This window comes from Xyrauchen texanus, chromosome 4 (assembly GCF_025860055.1).
Source record: "Xyrauchen texanus isolate HMW12.3.18 chromosome 4, RBS_HiC_50CHRs, whole genome shotgun sequence".
NCBI classification, from domain to species: domain Eukaryota; kingdom Metazoa; phylum Chordata; class Actinopteri; order Cypriniformes; family Catostomidae; genus Xyrauchen; species Xyrauchen texanus.
This window is the reverse complement of record NC_068279.1, coordinates 19,698,611-19,715,561: the sequence shown is the minus strand read 5'-3', so window position 1 is coordinate 19,715,561 and position 16,951 is coordinate 19,698,611. Positions and strand designations below refer to the sequence as shown.

Sequence of the window (16,951 nt, the reverse complement as noted above, 5' to 3'; positions counted from 1 at the left end):
TTACCAGTAGAGAGCGCAGTCTGGTCACATGATAGTGTCAGAGCGCATGCATGTAGCAAAAGCAGGGAAGTGAAGAGAGAGACAGCCTCTAAACTTTCGGAATGCTAAGAGCTGTTTTACAATAATGCAAACCATAATAAGTTAACGGGTAAGTATGTGTGAAGCTGTTATTCATGTGCCGAAATCTCAGACCACGACCGATTCAGCTTACTAACGCAGCATTTTTTTGTGATTGTGATGTTATGACTTGTGTAATAATGCGTGTCTGTTAGCTACATTGTTTCACATTCTTCATTGTAATGCCGCCCACAGTGAGCGCGCTGCATCAAGGATAAACATTAACATGTAATTTTCCTCGGATAGTAAGACCACGAGCCAATGATACAGATTTGTTGGCCTTCTCTCCAAACCTAGTGAGCTGCCCGATTTAGTTTATAACATTTTGGGTTTCAGAGGGTAGAGTCGAGTCAGCACGCGCCTATGATGCCTAAAATGTTATCGAGACAGGTAGCTCTAGATTTCGAGATGCATGACTTCTAACACTACTGGTTCTCACAGAGAAAGGAACTTGGAGGTCTTCTTGGATTGCTCCAGGTTCCCACTGCCATGGCTAAGTCCAAGAAAGGTGAGTTTTGTTATCATTTAGGCTACTACTACTAAATACAATGACATAAATGCTTCTAAAAGGTTATTCTTATTGTTATTCAATTATATTAGTATGTATTTTATTAATACTATATCAATATTATTACCATACACAACAGTGTCTGGCAACAACAAGTCAACAACATGAAATGAAAAGTATCATATTCGCCGAAAGCACATACGTCTTCGAGATGTCTGTGTAAGAGCGTTTCATCTGAAAAGCTTCACAATATATTTAACATCTGCAAAACATCTACAAATTTTAAATCATATATGTCTTAAAGATAAATTATTAATGTCTTATTGACACCTGAAAAGAAACGTCTTATAGACGTATTGAAGATGAGCAAACAACATCTTTCACATGCACACATTCATCACCCAGACGTCTATTTGATGTGTGTGGTTCATCTGAAATGTATATTTTTTGTTAGAATATTTGCTCTGTACTAGGTCTATAAGACGTTCCCTCGTTTCCTGATTTCAATAAAACATTCAGCAGATGTCTTTGAGATGTTAATGAATTAGAATGTTTGTAAATCAGATCTTTTTAAGATGTTTAGCAGATGCTAAATGGAATGTGAAGCTTTCAAGATGAAACGCCCTTAAAAAGATTTCTCTCATGTTTACGCGCTCTATTTGGGGGCCTTATTGTGCTTGAATCATTGGTACACATTATTCATAATTGAAAAAGTTTGTAATCTTTTATTGAAATGTAAAAACATTTCATACTTTTTCAACTGCATCCATCCAATGGATGAAATCAAGTCCCACCCTACATTTTGTTAGAATACATTAAGTAAAATGTCTTACAAATGGCTTTTATGTTGACTTTAAGCAAACATTTACATTGATTGTATACAAAGTAAATAAAATGCAGTTTGTTTACATATCTTAGATCCTTGAATAAAAGTACTATAGAAGATTAATTAATATGAGTATATTTCCTCATGATATGGTTATAGGTATGGGTGGACCTGCTGACTCTCTGAAGAAAGGGAGGAAGACCAAATCTCTAGGCGCTGTTCAAAAAGCTGGTAAACAACAGACAGGCAGCAGGAAGACCACAGGGCCTGGTTATCAGTTACAATCTGGGCAGTTATCCCTTAAGTCCCTAGCTGGAAACAGCGTCTCAGGAAACTGTGACACTATCCAGCAAGATAAACAAGATGCTCAAGCAACGCAGAGTTCTGACAATGGTAACACCACCATATTGTCACCTGCAGTCATACAGGGAGGTGATGGCTCTGACCCAGTGTCCCAGAGAAGCTCACAGCAGGCTGCGGAGCAGTTGATAGCTGTGGTACCTGCTCCACCACGTTTGGCATGGAAAACCATGGTTAGACCAGCACCTGCTCCAACTGCTCTGAAGGTAGTTTGCCTGCCATTTGTTTCCCCTAACCTTTCCTGTCAGTTCTATACTGTCCTGTCACATTAACCCATAACAAAATCTAAATGTGTAGGGTAACATGTCCCTACAGCTATTATGGTTGCTACGCCCCTGATAGTAATAAACACTCAGTAGCTCTACACATTCTTATACTTGTTAAAAATTTGTTGTATCTCCAAAATAATTACAGTATCTTCTATGATATTTCATTATATACATGTAGTTTTACTTTTACTTGTTTCCTGCACACAGCTGTTTATTTCTCTTTATTATTTGTTAATTTACTTCTAATTTATTTTCCGACAATGTAGATAATGAACGGAGAGAAGAGTGCATATGAGAAAGACATGTCCCAACCCACACAGCAGATCAGGTTACCTCAGGAACTCAAAGACTCACCACAATCAGGTGACCATGTTTAACTAAAAAGCTAAGCTAAATTACATTTTATTTGTTTAGAGAATAAGAGCGTAAATCTAATGGCTTGCTACTTCCCTTGTTTGCAGCCTCCAAAAAGAAGAAAAGAAAGATGGGGTTATATAACTTTGTCCCCAAGAAGAAATCTAAAGTGTCCAAGAAACAGAATGTCCCGTTGTCCTCAAATGCACAGGTACAATTCCTTGCACATTGATTTTCATGTAGGTGTGAAATAAGATACATCTGTTTCAGTTAAGTCTGAACGGTTGAGATCTTTGTTTCCTATTCTAGCAGGAAGCCTTGCATACTGCTGGATTCAAAGGTGGGCAGATGTCCATAGAGGAGGCATTCAAACACATAGTCGGTCCTGAGAAACAGACTTCAATGGTAGAGAGAGGAAATGCAGCAGTACCGATCAAGAACAAAGAAATGGAGGACGTTCCAGAAAGCGGTGCTGAAGAATACACCGAACTGCCTCTGCATGCTCTGGCTCATGATAACATGTTCACAGCAGTCCCCACAGGTAGGTAATATCTGCACTGGAGGTTATTGCAGAACACAATTACTTTCCACTGCTTGCTTGCTTTTCATGCCACAAAATGTACATGCTTCCTCTCTGTTTTTTTTATTTGATAGGAGGGTCTCAAAGTGAGCAGAGGCAGATTTAAAACCCTTTTTGTTTTAATTAGACATGCAACTTGGAGTTCTGACTTTGTAAGGGAGTAAGATTATCCAGCAACATGCATACAAACCCTCGATAAGCATCTGCCTCTGTGAAACCACCGATATTCTTTAATAATGTTTTTTTGTAATATATTTAGGTTTACTTAATCTAAAATCAGTTTTTGAAAAGGATAGTTCACCCAAAAATAAAAATTCTTTCATCATTTACTCACCATCATGCCATCCCATGTGTATGCCTTTCTTTCTTCAGCAGAACACAGACTGTAGGTCCACACAATGCAAGTGAATGGTGATCAGTCCTTTTTGAAGCTCCAACAATCACTGAAAGGAAACATAAAAGTAATACATTTGACTCCAGTGTTTAAATCCATATATCCAGTAGCAAATATGATAGGTGTGGGTGAGAAACAGAACAATATTTAAGTCCTTTTTTACTCTAAATCTCCACTTTGACATTCACTTTCAGATGTGAAAGTGAAACTAAACAGGTACCACATGACCTATTATATTGTTTCAGAAGATATGGATTTAACCACTTATTAATTACTTTTATGTTTCCTTTATGTGATTTTTGGAGTTAGAAAGGTCTGATCACCATTCATTTGCATTGTGTGGAACTATAGCTGAGATATTCTTCTAAAAGTCTTTTTGTGTTCTGCTGAAGAAAGAAAGTATACCCATCTGGGATGTTTGAGGGTGAGTAAATTATGAGAGAATAAAAATTTTGGGGTAAAAAAAAAAAAATCACTTGAAGACAAAAATATTAACCGAACAGTGTAGTTTGACAGAACTTAGGGTATGCATCTAAAACAATTATATTGTAACTGTGCTAAGAGATCCACCTTAATAAGTAGTTAATCCAGTTATCATTGTTTACAATGAACAATTCAGGTGTTTTTTGTTCTTATCAGGTTTGCCGGAGGATAAAGAGAACATGGAAGCTGATGACATGTTGGAACCTCCACTATGTAGCTGTCGCATGGAGACTCCTAAGAATCAGGATGTAGTGACTCTGGCTGAGGGCAAGTGCATGGCTGTGGAGAGTGTAGATGGAAAGGTGGGGAATTTTTTAATTGTGTACACTGACGTGCTTGATTAAAAAAAGTGGTATTAAATATATTTCAAGAAAGTGTAACAATTAAATTTTTTAGTGATTTTTTTTTTTTTTTTTTTTTTTTTCTTTCTTTCTAGCTTAGTTTATGTCAGAAGGTTATTCTGAAGCAGGAAATGATGCGTCCCTCTCTGAAGATCCCATTGCTCGTGCTGTGTGAGGATCATCGTGCGGGCATGGTGAAACACCAGAGCTGCCCAGGCTGTGGGTTCTTCTGCAGGGCTGTGAGTTTATATGAACAACTTCAGTTGAGGAGTCTGGTTTTGTAATATTTGAACAGTTTATCAGCCCACCCTCATATTGTGTAGATTCAATGAAACTTCTAAACTAAGATTGGTAGTGTTCTGTCTAACTCAGGGGACATTTATGGAATGTCAGCCTGATGGGAACATCTCTCACCGCTTTCACCGGAGCTGTTCCTCACTGATCAGAGGTCAGCTCTACTGTCCGCACTGTGGCGAGGAGGCTAGTCATGCAAAAGATGTCACGATCCCCAAACCTGACTCTGTTAGTGCAGTGCCAACAGCGGCTGTGCCCGCAAACAAGAGAGACACTGCCTTAATGGAGTAAGTTTTGTTGTGGAGGAAGATCAAGACTTCGACCTTTTGGTTCTTTGAAGCATTGATCTTGAACTGTTTCTGTTTTTTTCTGTTTGACCATTCCTTCATATTTTCAATGTGTTTGCCACCTTGTTAGCTCGTATTGGATAGTTTTTTGTACTAACTAATTTTGTGCTTCGTAGTCATCTGTTATGATTGTGTCTCTCACAGAAGGGGCAAACTGGACTCTGTTACTGTTGGCTGTGCAGTAGACCCTGCTAAAGAATCACTTGAAAGTGTTCTGAATGCGCTGGAGGATGGCAAGTAAGGATCCGCTTCAAACATAGATCAGTATTGTCCTGTTCCAACATAATTTAAAGAGTTAGTTCACCCAAAAATGAAAATTATCCCATAATTTACTGACCTTCAAGCCATCCTAGGTGTATATGACTTTCTTCTTTCAGCCAAACACAATCAGAGTTATATAAAAAAATATCCTGGCTCTTCCAAGCTTTATAATCGGAATGAATGGTACCTTAGATTTTGAAGCCCAAAAAAGTGCACCCTTCCATCCAAAAAGTAATCCATACATCTCCAGGGGGTTAATAAAGGCGTTCTGAAGTGAGGCAATAAGTTTTTGTAAGAAAAAGAAGCACGCGTTGTTTACAGCAAAGGAAAACTGCATTGTTTTAGCAATACTGTAGATTTGTATTAGTCTTAAATGGTAAGTTTGTGCATTTATACATTCATTCCAATCGTCCATTCATGGCAGCAAACACTCAGCTTCTGTTGGCATTACATCACATTTCCTGCGTGAGCACCACCACCTCTCCTGTACTCCCCATCTACCAGATTATTTTGTTTGTGCCACTGCAGCAGCCTCCTCCATCTCCCGGAGTTCCTGGTCGGTGTACTCTGGATCAAACAAATAGGGCTGGGCAAAAAAACTCAATCTCCTCTTCTCTTATATCAAACTCCTCAGCCATTTTTCTTTAAAAGTCCTTTGTTGTTTTCTTCTAATTCGTGACCAGCGTTTTGTTTCGCTCTATCCACTGCGCTTCCGCGTTTGTCACTTCTTACCGGAGCTTATGCTATGCGCGGACAGCCGCTATCGGAAGCCAGTGATTATAGTTTATAGTTATAAATATGGATATTTTTCTTACAAAAGCGCATCACTTCGCTTCAGAAGGCCTTTATTAACCCCCTGGAGCCATATGGATTACTTTTTTGATGGATGATGCGCTTTTTTAGGCTTCAAAATCTAAGGTACAATTCACTCCCATTATAAAGCTTGGAAGAACTAGGATATTTTTTTATATAACTCTGATTGTGTTTGGCTTGAGAGTGAGGACATTATGGGATTATTTTCATTTTTGGGTGAACTAACCCTTTAATTAGTGCAATAGAGCTGAATATTTTGTTTAAAATACTTATGGTGATACCTATATAGTACTTAGATTTCCAGATTTCACTGTACTTGCAGGAAGAGTTTGCCATACTTTTGTTTTTTTTGTTTCATTTGTGCTGTGTATTTTCAATTATTTAAAGGTATAAGAAGTTCAAGCTACCCCCGAAGCAGCTTTATTTCTCTGCTAAGAGAGGAGAGCTCCAGAGGGTTTTGCATATGTTGGGTGAGGCCTTTCTCAAGCAGTCTGTATTATATATGTGTGTGGTTCAGTTTTGCAAATTATTTTATAATTGTGGCTGTTATGATGGTGATCAGTAGAAGGTGTGGACCCAAACCTGCGGATGGAGAGCGAAAAGAGGAAGACCCCCCTGCACTGTGCGGCTGAGGAGGGACAAAAGGAGATCTGTCATATACTAGTGCAGGTGATTTTAATGTTAACAGGACACAACAATGTTCATTTACAGATGATCAGTGTTCCTTTTCAAATAAGTTTTTAAGATCTTCCACCAGGATATGATACATTATTTTGTACTTCATCGGTATACACTTTAATTGGGATATTTACATTTATAGTAGGGCTGTCGATTTAACGCGTTAATTCAGTGCATTTAATTTTACAAAAAATAACGCGTTAAAAAAATTACGCAATTAATCGCATGCCCACGAACCATAATAAGGAAGATTCCTGAGAAATGCAAGTTTGTAGTACCACCTGTTTACTCCAGAGGGCAGTAAGTGAAATTTCAGCTGTATGAGCAACTCACAGTTTATACAGTGAAGAAAACATTTCAGTAGGCAGAACAACAAACATGCGTTACATTCTTGCATTCAAAACACTCAGAGCGCAAATGCGATCTAAGGGATCTCAAGATGTGTTTAAAGATTGAGTATTAAACTATATTTAACTTGACGCAGTGACCTAAACACGCAGGTGTAAATTGACGTGTCCTTAAACAAGCCCTCATAATAAATCTGCAACTGATTGACAAATTCACTTGTGAAATGGATTGCTGTGAACTGTATGCCAATGATTGACTTATGATCAATAATATGGTAGTAAACAATACATTGTATTCTAAAGCCGCTTTTTGTATTGTCTTATCAATGATTAACTCTTCTGCTACAGGAATGTAAAGCATTTTAATTATCTGAATATATATATATATATATATATATAAGATAACTATGTATAATCATTATATATTGAGTTATTGTTATATGAGGGGCTATCTCAGCAAATATTTGTATATGCGATTAATCTCGATTAATTAATCGTGACGCCATGTAATTTATTAGATTATAAAAAATTCACCAATTTACAGCCCTAATTTATAGTAATGTTTAGTGTTTTGGTTGGTTTAGTCGGAGTTGGATGAATTTGAAAACACTGTCTTCATGTTGTGTGAACTGGAAAAATTGAGACATTGGAAAACGATGACATGTTGTAATGTAACTCAGTAATGTGATCCATTCAACCCAAAACAATCAAGATGGCTGCCCACATGGTAGCAGCATTATTTTGACTGCTATCCACTTTGATAGCATTGTTAAAGATAAATGTTATCTTGTACGTCTTTTAGCAGAACGACCGTCTCGCCCTCTCGTCATCATCGCCCTGCCTCTGAGTGCAGTCCTTCAGCTAGGCTCACAATGGGAGTGGGCTGGGGAGCGAGAAGAGGTGCATAGTTAATAAGCCTCGTTCCGTCAGAGATTGATGACGCACAGCTGATGTTAATAACGCTTTATCACCGCTGTCTTTAAAATGTAGAGTTCACCTCTTCTCTGGGAGCCAGCTTAGAATCTCCATGTGTGCACACAATGGCACCATCGCAGATTCGGGAACAAAGCGTGGAGGGTTCCGGCCTAATAAGATGCACTCCGGACCCGCACCCCAAACCTCTGGTGAGAATTAGATGTGACGGCAAGGATTTGAAGCACTCGTGTTGGGTGTCAGGTACGGATGCCGGGCCGCTTTCGCCTCACATACACTGCGGCCCTGGGAAGACAGGCCGCAGAGGAGGCCGCCACCCACGTGCCACAGATCAACGAGGGGAGCGCGTGCAGCTGCTGGGCCCTGCCCACATCCTGGATCATCCTGTGGACACTACCCCTTCCTACGCAAGCCCCTTTTAACGCAAAGATGCCAGATTACCCTTTACTTTGAATTCTTTCCCACCATGGACCCATTATTTTTCCCATTTTTGCACATTTTATGTTTATCATTATTTTCAGTAAATCCTCACAGAGGCTTGATGCCACACCCATTGTCTGTATCTTGCTCACCCCACCACTAACCTTATTGCATTTCTTCAAAGGCGATGGGAAGTTTACTCTGAATTGGTGTCCAGAGGTAGACCACCAGGATGATTGTGTTTCAGACTGACAGGGAACGACGAGTTTTCACATCCGTTGTAAGGAGATTTAAGCGTTTTGATGTTTCACATCAAAAAAACGTTTGGAAAAAAACGTTAATGGCCATGTGGATGGAGAGCATTTCGTTAAACTAAAACAGCGTTTTCAAATTTATTCTTATTAAATCAAGTAATTTGTCTTTGTATAGTGCTTTTCTGAACACACATTGTTTCAATGTAGCTTTACAGAAAAGCTGTAATATCTATAAAGTCTTAGTCATCATTGTGTATTTTTATAAAAATGTGTGTAAATTGAGAAATATGTGTGAGCAAGCTGAGGGCGACTGTGGCAAGGAACACAAAACTCCATAAGATGTTGGTTAATGGAGAAAAATAACCAGGCTCACTGTGAGGGCAAGTTCTCCTCTGGCTGAACAGCATGAATATAATGCCAATATTGGTTATTTATGTGTAGTGCAAGTCATGGTTTAAAATGAGTAAACTAAGTGTTAAGGGCCACCTATTAAACACGATTTTTAATGAACTGTAAAATTAATGAATAATGTCTTTGAAATCCATCCTGGACTTTATTAGAGTGCAGTCCATCATTAGACCAAGGTGATGCAGGCAGAGATCAGTGAGGTGCATCGCTATTCAACTGGCAGGTTATTTCGGTGAGGTCCATCCTAAATCAATGTTCAGGCAGTGACACATGCAGTATCCTATGTCTTACGGTTGGAGTTGGTATCAGATCATCCTTTGTGAAGTCCATCAACATAGACTGTAGTTTATCTGGCTGGAGCAACAGCAATGGGCTGTAGCAATGGGAGCAGGAACAGAGCTGGATCTGTCAGGCTCTGTAAACCTTGGGATATGAATCCAGAGGTTGAGACAGGGAAACAAATATAGTAATCTTAGCATAGATGCCATTCAATTTATTGCAGTTACAAAATATGATAAATGTTTCCAGATAAGGCAGACCTAACTAATGCAGAATAAATATGAACTGATGGATAAATTAGGTGTATGCCTAGCTCAATAGATGAGTCTTTAATCTAGACTGAAACTGAGAAAATTTGTCAGTTTGAGTCCTGAACAGTGTTGGGGAGACCATTCCATAATTTAGGAGCCAAATAGGAAAACTATCTACCTCCTTTTTGTTGATTTTGGTATTCTAGGTACTATTAACAGGCCAGAATTTTGCGATCGTAATTAACATGATGGAATAAATCATAATAGAAGATCACTTAATGTGGATTAATATGTATGTAGCCCAAGTTTATGTTGCCCAATGATGTAGAGTCCGTGGAAAGGCTGAATTTTGTAAATGTAAATTATCTCTTTGTTTCTCTTAGGCTGGTGCAAACCTGGACATGTGTGATGCGGAGCAGAGAACTCCTCTGATGTATGCCTGTGAGAACAATCATCTAGAAACCATAAAATACTTGCTGAAAGCTGGAGCTTCTACTGGACATAAGGTACGATAGGCAGCCTTCTACAAAAGGCATTCATCGAGCATAGTGCTCTGTTATCTGTCAATCAGCTGTGAAATCCAGAATGTTTTGTTAAGATTATTTTATACTACACACTGGATTAAATAAGGTTTTGAAGTGCCTAAATCATGGTACATCTTTGTTTTATATGCATGAGCCATTTGCATGTCAAGTTTATGTCTCCACCTCACAGGATTTGAGAGGCTCCACATGTCTTCACATGGCAGCAAGAGGGGGACATACAGGTGTGCTGCAGTATCTCCTCTCCACTGCTTCCATAGATGTCAACTGTAAGGTAACACAGAACCATCTATATAGCTCTTGAAATGTGGATGCTGTATTGAAATTGGAGTACTACTTAGATGCTGTTGATAAAAGTATTATCATAAATGAAGGACCGATTCCTGTTCTTCCTGTCAGGATGATGGCGGGTGGGCTCCCCTCACCTGGGCAACAGAGAACATGCGACTAGAGCAGGTGAAGCTGCTGATCTCAGCTGGAGCAGATGTCCAAATGAGAGATAAGGTTTGTCAGTGAGCATTCAACTCATAAGTTCTGCCTTTTAGCAGCTTTTACACTTATTTTCACAGTCTTGTTTCAAAGATCATCAAACAATGTGAATTATCTAATTTTCTATTTTCACAAGTCTATGCAGTAGTTTCTAAATATTTCTGTGAGAATGTAGTCTGGAGGATACTAGCTGTAGCCCAAATAAAGCAAAGATTTCTGGAAGAACTTTCAGTGTGGTGAATTTGACATTTTACCTGCTAGACATGAATTCTGTTTGTGATCTGATCTGTTTTGTAGGAAGATAATATCTGCCTTCACTGGGCAGCATTCTCTGGTTGTGATGAGATTGCTCAGCTCCTGCTTGAGAAGAGATCTGACCTTCATGCTGTGAACATCCATGGAGACTCCCCTCTCCACATCGCTGTTAGACAGAACCAGCTGGACTGTGTAATGTAAGTTTAGAGCAGAGGGAGTACACCTAAATAACTGAGAGCAAGACCCTTGATATGGTTGTGTCCGCACTGAAATATTAAAGCAACTATTAACATTATGCTCCCTGTCCACACAGTTGTAAACAGTGTATTCATTTTGAAAAAACATTTTGTTAAATGTATCAATTCATCACCATCTGTCAACAAATAGGTAAACGTATGGATTCAAAATGAAATCAAAATTTACTTCTAAGAAATGTCCCAAGTCTTAATGTTCATGATTCATCGCCAGAAGTTATTCCAAAGAAATTACAATAACTTTTTGGATGATGTCACCATGGCTTGAGTTGAGAGAGATGTGGGGGGATGCCATGCCCCTTGTTGCTAGAAATACCAGCAAACATTCCCCCTTGTACAATCACCATTCCCCCCTTAGCATCCCCTTTAGATCAGTTGTGTCATGTATTATTTGATCTAATCATGCAACTACAGTACTTTAATTCTCTACGTTTGATAAATAACAGACTTAAAAAAATGGTGATTAGCCAATCAGAATTGTGGCAACCTTGAGCGCGCATGTCCTTAATCCACTACGAAAAGATGCCGGTAATGAAAACTATATTTGTATATAGTATATGCGCTTCCATTTTTAGAACACAAAGACATTTTTGTTCTTGAAAGAAGTTGATGCTTCCTTTCACCTGGGATGCATTAAATGGCTCAAAAATACTGTCAAAATTAATAAATGCAAATTATTTTTACAGTTTGAAATAATTGTTTTAACTGGTATTTATTTATTTTTTTTCTTCACCCATGATGGCAACATATACTGTGTCACCTGTTCCTTACAAAAGCATTCTAAATTGCTGATTTGGAACTCAAGAACATTTTCTTATTATAAGAACAATTGAAAATGGTTGTGCTATTGTGCGGTTATCACAATACAGTGGGTTTTTTCCCCATTTGCTGAGGTATTGAGTTCATACAAGTTGCTTTACACTTGCAAGTCAAATTTTAGTTTTAAAAATAGGCAAAAAGAAGTTCATTTCTCCTTCAAATCTAAAGTCTATTTGTTTTAGAGAGATGAAGGCTATTCCATGCATTACTGTTTTAAAAAAATAATCTCTAACCAAGATAGAGAGGGAAGTGGACAGCCAGATGCACAACAAAAAGACAAGTAAATCACAGTCTCTAGTTTGAGAAACAGATTCCTCACAGGTCCTAAACTAGCAGCTTCTAAATGCCAAAGACCTGCATATCTGCAAGAGAATATACAACATTTATTTAAATAGAAATAGCCATTTGTAACATTTAAATGTCTCTAAATCATCTCTAAAATCCCTAATGTGCATTGTGACTGAAACCTATTTAAGGTTTATTCTCATTCACGTATCATTCAAGTATTTTGGCTATTAAGTTAACATACTGTACAAAACTAATATAATGCAATATAACAGAGGAAATGTATCCTCTATGATATTGCAGCAATTATCCAGATATGGAATGAGATTATTACGCATAATTTTATCAACTCCATGCCAGATGAATAAAATAAGGCAAAAATAAACAATTCACATAGTGTTTAGTGAGAGATATGATTGATTCAAACACTACAATTGGTTATTCTGTATATGTATTATTGTATTACAGTTGTAATAATAAAGTCTTAATTAAAATTATGGTTATTTAACATATTGAAATATTATTATTATTATTATTAAGTAAATTGTAGCATTTGGATACATTATGTTTTGTAATTTCTCATACCTTCTTTAAATAACATCCATTCCTTGTGCACTTTTGGCCTCTAGCGGGTGAGGCTTTTCAGACATGCCAGCACAGTACAGCACAGTGAGCAAATGTTTTCCGCTAGGACAGTTTATTTTGAACAAGAGTGGTGAAAAGTTATGGAATTTAAAGCAGGAGTATAAGACCGAACTGATGTGGATTGATAGAAGCGGACAGCCCATCTGTGCATGCGATGGTGCGAGGGACCAGATGGTGGAAAAACAATTATGTTCAGTGAAAAGTCAAAAGAAGCTCGCAATGTATGTTATTATAACTATATCAGATATTATTAATAAAACGCTTTGCGTTGGCAATTTTTGCCTCCATTTTTTTCAATTCTATGGCATCTTTGCCCTGAGTCCCCATTCATTTCTGACATTATTGGCATTGTATCTTTCTACGGTATTTAAAAGTTTTGGACATATAGTAGAAAGTAAACCAGATAACTCCACATACAGTGGGTACGGAAAGTATTCAGACCCCCTTAAATTTTTCACTCTTTGTGATATTGCAGCCATTTGCTAAAATCATTTAAGTTCATTTATTTTCCTCATTATTGTAAACACAGCACCCCATATTGACAGAAAAACACAGAGTTGTTGAAATTTTTGCACATTTATTAAAAAAGAAAAACTGAAATATCACATGGTCCTAAGTATTCAGACCCTTTGCTGTGACACTCATATATTAAACTTAGGTGCTGTCCATTTCTTCTGATCATCCTTGAGATGGTTCTAAACCTTCAATTGAGTCCAGCTGTGTTTGATTATACTGATTGGACTTGATTAGGAAAGCCACACACCTGTCTATATAAGACCTTACAGCTCACAGTGCATGTCAGAGCAAATGAGAATCATGAGGTCAAAGGAACTGCCTGAAGAGCTCAGAGACAGAATTGTGGCAAGGCACAGATCTGGCCAAGGTTACAAAAAAAATTCTGCTGCCCTTAAGGTTCATAAGAGCACAGTGGCCTCCATAATCCTTAAATGGAAGATGTTTGGGACGACCAGAACCCTTCCTAGAGCTGGCTGTCTGGCCAAACTGAGCTATCGGGGGAGAAGAGCCTTGGTGAGAGAGGTAAAGAAGAACCCAAAGATCACTGTGGCTGAGCTCCAGAGATGCGGTCGGGAGATGGGAGAAAGTTGTAGTAAGTCAACCATCACTGCAGCCATCCACCAGTCGGGGCTTTATGGCAGAGTGGCCCGACGGAAGCCTCTCCTCAGTGCAAGACACGTGAAAGCCTGCATGGAGTTTGCTAAAAAACACCTGAAGGACTCCAAGATGGTGATAAATAAGATTCTCTGGTCTGATGAGACCAAGATAGAACTTTTTGGCCTTAATTCTAAGCGGTATGTGTGGAGAAAACCAGGCACTGCTCATCACCTGTCCAATACAGTCTCAACAGTGAAGCATGGTGGTGGCAGCATCATGCTGTGGGGGTGTTTTTCAGCTGCAGGGACAGGACGACTGGTTGCAATCGAGGGAAAGATGAATGCGGCCAAGTACAGGGATATCCTGGACGAAAACCTTCTCTAGAGTGCTCTGGGCCGAAGGTTCACCTTCCAACAAGACAATGACCCTAAGCACACCGCTAAAATAACGAAGGAGTGGCTTCACAACAACTCCGTGACTGTTCTTGAATGGCCCAGCCAGAGCCCTGACTTAAACCCAATTGAGCATCTCTGGAGAGACCTGAAAATGGCTGTCCACCAACGTTTACCATCCAACCTGACAGAACTGGAGAGGATCTGCAAGGAGGAATGGCAGAGGATACCCAAATCCAGATGTGAAAAACTTGTAGCATCTTTCCCAAAAAGACTCATGGCTGTATTAGATCAAAAGGGTGCTTCTACTAAATACTGAACAAAGGGTCTGAATACTTAGGACCATGTGATATTTCAGTTTTTCTTTTTTAATAAATGTGCAAAAATGTCAACAATTCTGTGTTTTTCTGTCAATATGGGGTGCTGTGTGTACAATAATGAGGAAAAAAAATGAACTTAATTGATTTTAGCAAATGGCTGCAATATAACAAAGAGTGAAAAATTTAAGGGGGTCTGAATACTTTCCGTACCCACTGTATACAGTTGTGGTCAAAAATATTGGCACCCTTGGTAAATGGGAGCAAAGAAGGCTTTGCTAAATGTCTTTATTGTTTGTCCTTTTGATCTTCCATTCAAAGTATTCACAAAAATCTATCCTCTAATGGATATCAAACAATTGTAAACACAGCAATTTATAAGTTTAATATAAAAAAATACATTATTTGGTCAAATATATGTGTGACACTTATTGGCACCCTTTTATTCAATACATTGTGCAACCTCCCTTTGCCAACATAAAAGCTCGGAGTCTTCTACTATAATGCCTATTGAAGTTGAGACCATTCATCCATACATAATCTCTCCAGATCCTTCAAATTCCATACTGGTGGACTCTTCTCTTCAGTTCACCCCACAGGTTTTCTATTGGGTTCAGGTCATGGGACTGGGATGGCCATGGCAGGACCTTGATTTTGTGGTCCGTGAATAATTTTTGTTTTGATTTTGATGTTTGTTTTGAACTTGCTGTCCTGCTGGAAGATCCAACCAGGTCCCATTTTAAGTTTCAGGTTTGGATTTTTATCTGTTGGTATTTGATTGAGTCCATGATACCATGTATCCGTACAAGCCCCAAAACATTAAAAAATCCACCACGGTATTTAACTGAGTATTGGGTACTTTTCCATATGGCTACCTCTTTGTGTGTGCCAAACCCATCTCTGGTGTTTGCTGCCAAAAAGCTCTTGTTTGTTTCGTCTGAACATAGAACCTTTGAAGTTCCATTAGTGTCTGGCAAACTGAAGATGTATGAGTTTGTTGTTGGATGAGAGCTGAGGCTTTTTTCCTCTCAAACCATCCTCACTGTGCGTGGAAACATTATAGACACACGTCCTCTTCCAGGCCAATTCTTAACTGGATCAATTCTCCAGTTGATTGGAACTTCTTAATTATTGCCCTGATGGTGAAAATGGGCATTTTCAATACTTAAGCTATTTTCTTATAGCCACTTCCCATTTTGTGAAGTTCAACAACCTTTTGTCTCATTTTGTCTTACCCATTGTGACAAATGACTAAGGGAATTTGGCTTGTGTGTTACCTCATATTTATACCCCTGTGAAACAGGAAGTCGTGGCTGAACAATTTCATGTTCCTAGTCACACTGGTGCTATATATATATATATATATATAAGAACAATAATTTCTAGGAGTGGCAGTAATTGTGGCAAATGTGTTTTGGAGAGAAACAAATTATAATTATGAATGATGTGAATATTTTGAATAATAGATCAAAAGGTTAAACAAAGATATCATTTTCATTGCATTCTTTCTCATATTTACCAAGGGTGTCAATATTTTGGCCACAACTGTATGTAAAACTACATTGTGTTAACATCTGATACAGTGAAAACTTTGCTTCCTTAAAAAAAACAAGTGAAGTTTGATCAGTGGTTAAACGTGTTAAGATGGTTCCCTCGTATCTGAATGAACAGCTCTTTTCCAGAATAAAATGAAACCTGCAGAAAATTACAGTATAACAGTTCTTGTATAGTGACAGGGCAGTAAGTCTTGGAGAAGCTAGAGAAGAGACACTGGTGGCAGTCCTCTTTCTGCAAGCTGCTGTGCCCTGCGGGCTTCCGATGTTCCGTACACCAGCGCCTTTTTGTTTTGAAACAGATTTAGCACTTATACATTTCTTCTTCCAAATTCTGAAATATTATTTATTTTTTTGTACATTGGAATTGGGGTAAGAAATGACTGTAGTGAAGTTGAATACTTTTTAATCAACTCAAGTAAAAGTATTATTATTTATATATACTTAAAGTAGAAAAATATACTCAAGTACTGTAATGAGAGTAGTTGTAATTCGTAACTTTCCACATCTGGTGTACAATTACATGTATATGTTTTTAACAGAAAAAATACAATTTACACCAAACTTCCATTATAGTTCGGTTATTGTACGAGTAGAACAAATGTGTGTGTGTGACATTGAGCAAACAATGTAGAGAACAAGCTTTTTACCTGATCATAATGTGGATTATTTCTCAATTCATAATAAAATACAATAACAGACGGTAACAGGTGCATATTTTCTCCATGTGTAAGGGTCAATGACGTGATTAAATTCTTTAGTCAAAACTT

The 16,951-nt window shown here is 38.2% G+C and overlaps 1 protein-coding gene across 3 annotated transcripts in view; it reads left to right on the top strand.

Moving 5' to 3' along the window:
• Positions 1-15: 15 nt before the first annotated feature.
• Positions 16-16,951, top strand: part of LOC127638173 (histone-lysine N-methyltransferase EHMT1-like) — a 29,505-nt gene continuing 12,569 nt past the window's right edge. Inside the window, exons 1-16 of one of the 3 annotated variants that reach the window (XM_052119601.1) lie at positions 16-148; positions 559-625; positions 1,611-2,017; positions 2,347-2,443; positions 2,542-2,645; positions 2,747-2,975; positions 4,048-4,193; positions 4,328-4,471; positions 4,605-4,813; positions 5,018-5,110; positions 6,335-6,417; positions 6,510-6,616; positions 9,901-10,023; positions 10,232-10,333; positions 10,459-10,563; positions 10,846-11,000. In XM_052119601.1, coding sequence (XP_051975561.1) covers positions 607-625; positions 1,611-2,017; positions 2,347-2,443; positions 2,542-2,645; positions 2,747-2,975; positions 4,048-4,193; positions 4,328-4,471; positions 4,605-4,813; positions 5,018-5,110; positions 6,335-6,417; positions 6,510-6,616; positions 9,901-10,023; positions 10,232-10,333; positions 10,459-10,563; positions 10,846-11,000 — 2,123 coding nt within the window. In that variant the 5' untranslated portion in view covers positions 16-148; positions 559-606. Of the gene's footprint in view, positions 149-558; positions 626-1,610; positions 2,018-2,346; positions 2,444-2,541; positions 2,646-2,743; positions 2,976-4,047; positions 4,194-4,327; positions 4,472-4,604; positions 4,814-5,017; positions 5,111-6,334; positions 6,418-6,509; positions 6,617-9,900; positions 10,024-10,231; positions 10,334-10,458; positions 10,564-10,845; positions 11,001-16,951 lie in introns of all 3 variants that reach the window. The other 2 variants (XM_052119608.1, XM_052119592.1) reach the window with 2 other exon arrangements.